The sequence below is a fragment of the Stegastes partitus genome, unplaced genomic scaffold (genome assembly GCF_000690725.1).
Source record: "Stegastes partitus isolate 25-593 unplaced genomic scaffold, Stegastes_partitus-1.0.2 Scaffold1044, whole genome shotgun sequence".
In the NCBI taxonomy this organism is placed as follows: Eukaryota; Metazoa; Chordata; class Actinopteri; family Pomacentridae; genus Stegastes; species Stegastes partitus.
Genome location: NW_007578775.1, coordinates 174,618 through 180,302, shown reverse-complemented (window position 1 = coordinate 180,302; position 5,685 = coordinate 174,618). Strand labels below are relative to the sequence as shown.

The 5,685-nt window shown below is 42.6% G+C and overlaps 1 protein-coding gene across 1 annotated transcript in view; it reads right to left on the bottom strand.

The window, feature by feature from the left end:
- The window catches only part of enox1 (ecto-NOX disulfide-thiol exchanger 1), a 72,367-nt gene that overhangs the window by 18,935 nt on the left and 47,747 nt on the right, over nucleotides 1–5,685 (bottom strand). The window contains exon 10 of the mRNA XM_008295413.1: nucleotides 1,652–1,759. Within this exon, the coding sequence (XP_008293635.1) occupies nucleotides 1,652–1,759 (108 nt within the window). The remainder of the gene's footprint in view (nucleotides 1–1,651; nucleotides 1,760–5,685) is intronic.

Genomic DNA, 5,685 nt, shown 5'->3' with positions numbered 1-5,685 from the left:
CTGCCCCATAACCTCCACAGTCCTGCCTACCTCGGCTCTAACTGTCTTGTTTTCTTTTGTAAAACATGTTAAATACAAAAGATGTGACGGATGTAGAGTTGTTTTTTTAACTGACTGCATAATGCAACACATCATTTTTGCATTGCAGAATTGATTTCAGCTTTCAAGTAAATTGCCTGAGTTTTATCCACCAACATGTATTTATAAACCACACACATGCTGTTTCGGGTCACACCACTCGCCTCTCAGCAGGAGAACACGGAAAAACATCCTGGCAGCAGGGCTGTTGCCATAGCAGCCCTCATGTCCTTCCAACCCCCTTCAGCCCTCCATCGTTTTGAACCTGTGTGTGTGTGTGTGTGTGTGTCCCTTTTTTATTGTATTGATCCTGAAAGAGCCACAGCAGAGCGACTCGACACACTAAACAAACACTAACATCTGCACTGCACGTTATGTCATCTTTTCTGTACGTTGCACTGGGCTACAACAAACAACCAGCTGGTCGGGTACCTGCATGTGCAGAACCTATAACAAGTACCCAAACCCCTGGGAAGTTTTACCCTTAATTTGGCTTTTTTGACAAGAATTCTACAATAAAGCAAGGTCCAGTCACTGGTGGATCAGTACTCCTGGATATAAACACACCATGAAGACTAAAAAATGCTCCAATGAATAGATTGTTGAAAAGCACAAGTCAGGGGAAGGAGTGGAGCACAGTTCCCTTGAAGTAAAATTAAAACCGTCATTAATAAATGGAAAGAATATGTCACGTGTGCAAATCTGCCGAGAGCAGGTGACTTTCAAATCTGATTAACCAAGTAAGAAAGAGGCTGGGGAGGGAGGCCACTAAGCCACCTATGATTCCTCTGATGGAGGTATAAGCTTCAGTGGGTGGGATGGGAGAGACTGTAGATACAGCAAGTCATTCCTGTTTGTTACCAGACAAAATTTAATGGGAGCATAGCAAAGAGAGAGTTACTGATAAAAAAAAAAAGCTCATATTAAGTCTTTACCACAGTTTGCCAGAAGGCACGAGGGACACACTGAAGTCAGCTGAAAGAAGATTCTCTTTGGTCTGATGAGACCAAAACTGAACTTTCTGGCCTTCAGACAAGACCAAACACCGCACATCATCACAAACACACCATCCTCACTGTAGCACGGTGGTGGCAGCATCATCATGCTAGCGGCTTCACGCTGCTATTCGTTAGCAACAGCGAAGACGACGGTAAAGAAATGAGTTATGTCAAATATGTCAAATTTTCCAAACACACAGCTTGAAAGACAGCGCAGTAATTGGGTGGTGAGAACCCTGAAATGGTTTAAAGACAACAAGATAAATGTTCTGGAGGCCCAGTCAGAGCCCAGACCTCAATCCAACTGAGGATTTGTGGCTGGACTTGTAAAAGGCTGTTTATTTACAATCCCTGTGCAACCTGACTGAGTTTCAGCAGTTTTGTAAAGAACTATGAAGTGAAATGCAGCGTCCAGATGTTCACACTGAGCTCCATCCACACAGAATCAAAACTGCAGCCAAAGGTGCATCTGACTGACAGTAATTTGTAGAAATCTTTTTCCCTTTAACATGAAAGAGTGTTTTGTTGTAAATTCTTCATACATAAATAAAGCTGAATAACATCAGAGTCCACACCTTGTCTCGGAGGGTCAGGACCTCCCCCTCCAGGTAGCGATGCTCCTCTCGCGCCTGCTCCAGCTCGGCTTCTTTGCTCGTCAGCTTCTCCTGCAGACTCAGGAGTTGCTGCAAAACAAACACAGACGCACGTTTATCTTCACAAGCGAGATGCAGCGTGACTCAGTGACATTAACGGACGAGTCTTCAGAATAAAGCCACAAGTCGTCCTGCAAGGAAACAGGAACGGCTGCATGAACCGAATGCAGAAGTTAAGGTCGACTCCCTACTGACCCTGGTTGTACATTTTCATTGTTTACTTGTGAAATAACAGGGAAAAAAGGTGATTTAAGTGAATTTTTAAATCAAAATGACCTGGTAGCAGCTTTTTAAACGTGCAGAAAGACTTTATCATATCCCCTAATTCACATCCAAAGTCAAAGAAGAAATGAAAAATTCTATAAAACCAAGAAACTCTTAGATTCAGGGACTAAACCAGCTCCCTGTATGTAAAGTAGTGACTCCATAGACAGTCACATGCTGCTGAACATACTTAAAAACTCTACATGTTTTCACTTCAGCGTGTTTAAACGCTTGTAATCGAGTATTTCTACAGTTTTACTTCAGCAAAGGACGTTTTTTATTTCTATCGCTGCGTATTCAGATGTTGTTGAACATTAATGCTGCTGCAGGAGAAACTGTTTTTTGTGTTGTTTGGTTAATAGTTTGCAGACGAGTGGAGCAGAAATGTTTGCACCAGAACATTTTGTGTCATAATACTGAAAAAGTGCATTTGGTTTGAAGCAAATAAAGAATCCCTCTGTGTGTGTTTTTATGAGTTGGACTGATTCAGGGTCAGCTGTGGATTTAGTTGAAGCTCCTGCGTGTCCTTATGGAATATAAACTGTAATAATCTCAAACTTTATCGACATTTAAAAAGCATCACTGAAGCAAATGTGACAGCTTTTTATCAACAAGTTTGTTATATTGCCAAATTCTTGTATATATTTGTCTTATTATTTTGTTTTATTTATTGTATTTTTTTTAATTCTTTTCTTTCTATAGTTATTTTACTTTATTTTTTATTTTCCTATTTATTCCCAGGTCGACACCAACAGCCGAAACCAAATTCCTTGTGCGTTGTGTCCATACTTGGTCATTAAAGCTGATTCTGATGAGTTCTGATGACCCACAAACAGACTTATTGGCAGTAGAACCCACTAAGCTTGCTGCTGACTGAGGGTTTGTTGGCTGCAGTGGTTCGTCTGAACATGCACTGGATAGGAAATGCTATTTAGCTCCACTAATTAGACTGAAGAAGCTGCAGGAGGTGCGTTCGCTCCTCCTCACGTTCATAAAAGATGAGAAACTTCTGACTGGAGGCTGCAGCTGGCGGTGAGAAGACCTCGCGTTCACGACTGTGTTATGAAAGCCGTCCTAATTCTCAGTCTTTTCGGCGTGATAATGATGTTATCTAACAGGTATTCACTCCTCGTGTGTACTCAGATGTTTTTGCATGATCTAATTTCATCACCAAACTGCGCTAAAGTACATCCAGGGAATACTTATTCAGCAGAGCACTTATTTTGTTTGTCACGGCGGCTCGTCTGCACCGAGGGAACAGAAGAAACGAGAGCAGCAGGTGACAAACGAGACGCGACAGGAGCGTGGCTTTAACGCACGACGCTGGGAGTCGAGTAAGCAACGCGTTTACAGCAGAGAGAGTGTGTGTGTGTGTGTGTTGGTGTGTGTGTGTGTGTTGGTGTTTGTCTCTAATGCGTCTTGTTGTATCAGCGCTGTCACTTCGGATCGAGGAAGACAGTAAGTCAAGTCAAATCAGGCTAACGCGCAGCAATGAGCTCCGTGGTCGAACAAAGCTTCATGAAATCAGCGGAGTGAAGGATTGTGGGAGAACGTTTGTGGAAACTCATGTGAGTGTTTCTGATTAAAGAAACACTCACACAGAGTCGGGGCTAAANTTAGAAAAAACTGAAAATTTCAGGCTTTTAACTTGAATAACCTTAAAAAACATTTTTTTAAAAAGTAGGTCAGAGGGTCATTTTTTATTTGATATATATAAAATTTCAGATATTTTTAATAGAAACAGTTTATGACTAAAAAAAAAGCTTGAAGCAAATTGGAGACGGTCGAGCAGAAGGTCCCTGATGATATTTGAGATGGAATAATGTGCGTTTCATAGTTTAAAAAAGATTTTATGACTTGAGAGTAGCTTATGGCGAGCTCACCATCTGCATTAAATGATCTGTAGTAAAAATAAAGGGACACACTTTTCTCGTCAAGCAATAAAAACGGCTTAAAATCATTTTTTCGGGCTGTAACATGTCTTCAAAACTTTTAACTATAAAAGAACGATTTGTAAAAGTTCTGACATGATTCCTGAACTCACGAGAAATCACACATTTAAATATCGAAACATTATTTTTGCATATTGCTTCATCATTTTAGGGATATCTGCTGTCCAAATTAAGGATTTCAAGCAAGCTGTGAAGCAAAGTTGCTAATTTTAAGATGTGATTTCTGCATCTAGTGCCACTAAAACACGTGGGCGGTTATGCTGGACGAGTGTTAATCGATCATCAGAGCTGCTCGGGTTTTACCTTTTCGTGAAGCTCCCCGTTGGTTCCCTCCACAGCCTCGCCGTTACTGCTCAGCAGCTGCAGAGAGAGAGAAAAAAAGACCGGACGTTTGACAAGTTACAGCAAAACTCAGAGTGAAAACAAGATTCATCTGCAACACAGGAGGTTTGTTTTCTTTGCTGTTGCTTTACGGATTTGCTCTGTGAGAGGAGAACAAAGACGGAGCTTCTGCAGAGGGAAGTCAGTCAGACGCTGCAGAGTGGGAGAACTGATAAACCAGAACTTATTTGATGGTGTGCAATCAGGAGTGATGCTGGACAAACAGAGACACGCCAGTCCACTGAGCTGAGCACCATTACTCTGATTCCCTCTTCTTCCCAAGTTCTTCTGACATCATCATCTGCCTCCATCACGAAACAAGACTAAAGCTGCTACAACTCTGCAAAGCCAGTTGTCCTTCAGCACAGCCTGACAAGCTTCTTCTCGCGACGCCGCTTCACTTCCAGCCAGCTGTTTTCACTCAACAGCTTCTGGGCTGAAGTCGGCCGCATTATTAAAACGCAGACCTCTGGGCCGACCGCACACTTTAAAACAAAATTACTTCTAGAAATACGAGAAGCTGGCTGACGTGTGGATGGATTTGTGGAGTCCAACGCCTGTTATTTGACAAGAAACACCTCTCGGACAACATCCCGCCGCCGCTGCTGCAGACTCTGGGAGGTTTGCAGGGCTCAGGCTGCCGCTGCGAGGCTCTTTACCCCCAGGCAGGATCCTCGGGTTTGCTGTCCTCGATCAAAGAAGCAGCTGATTCAGCGACGTACAGCTGGGAGGTGTGTGGAGAAGCTTTGTTCACCTGCATGCTTGCCAAAAAGCCACAGCAGTACACGGACACCTGTGTGTTGATGCCTCTGACTCAGATTTCTTGCCTTGGATTCATCTGTAGCGTCTGTAAATCTCAGCTGCGAAACCTCGGAATAAATAAAACAAGCCTTCTGCTTCCTACAGGATGTCTGTATACAGTGGAAGTCTCACATCAGACCAAAATAATGATGGAGCTTTTACTACATTCAACCCTGAGCTGAGTCTATATCAGCTACTTTTTCATATATTTCTATAAAGACTGAAGATCATCAGGATTCACCCAGGATGAGGGAACAGTTCTCATGCAGTGGAAGCAACACAACCAACCTCACATGTTGGGTTCACTAGAAGTGTGAGGACACTGTCACTTGGTGTCATGTCAGACAAAATAAAGCTCGTATTTTATTCAACCCTGGTAAAGAGGCATCGATCTGAGTCTATAGAAGCCTCCTGAAAGAATCAATAGACACAGACTGAGGGGAAAATCGACAAACATTTCTATAAAGACTGAAAATCATCATGCAGTGGAAGCAACACGACCAACCTTACATGTGAGGACACTGTCCTGACGTGACCCTTTAAACCCGTATTTTTTTA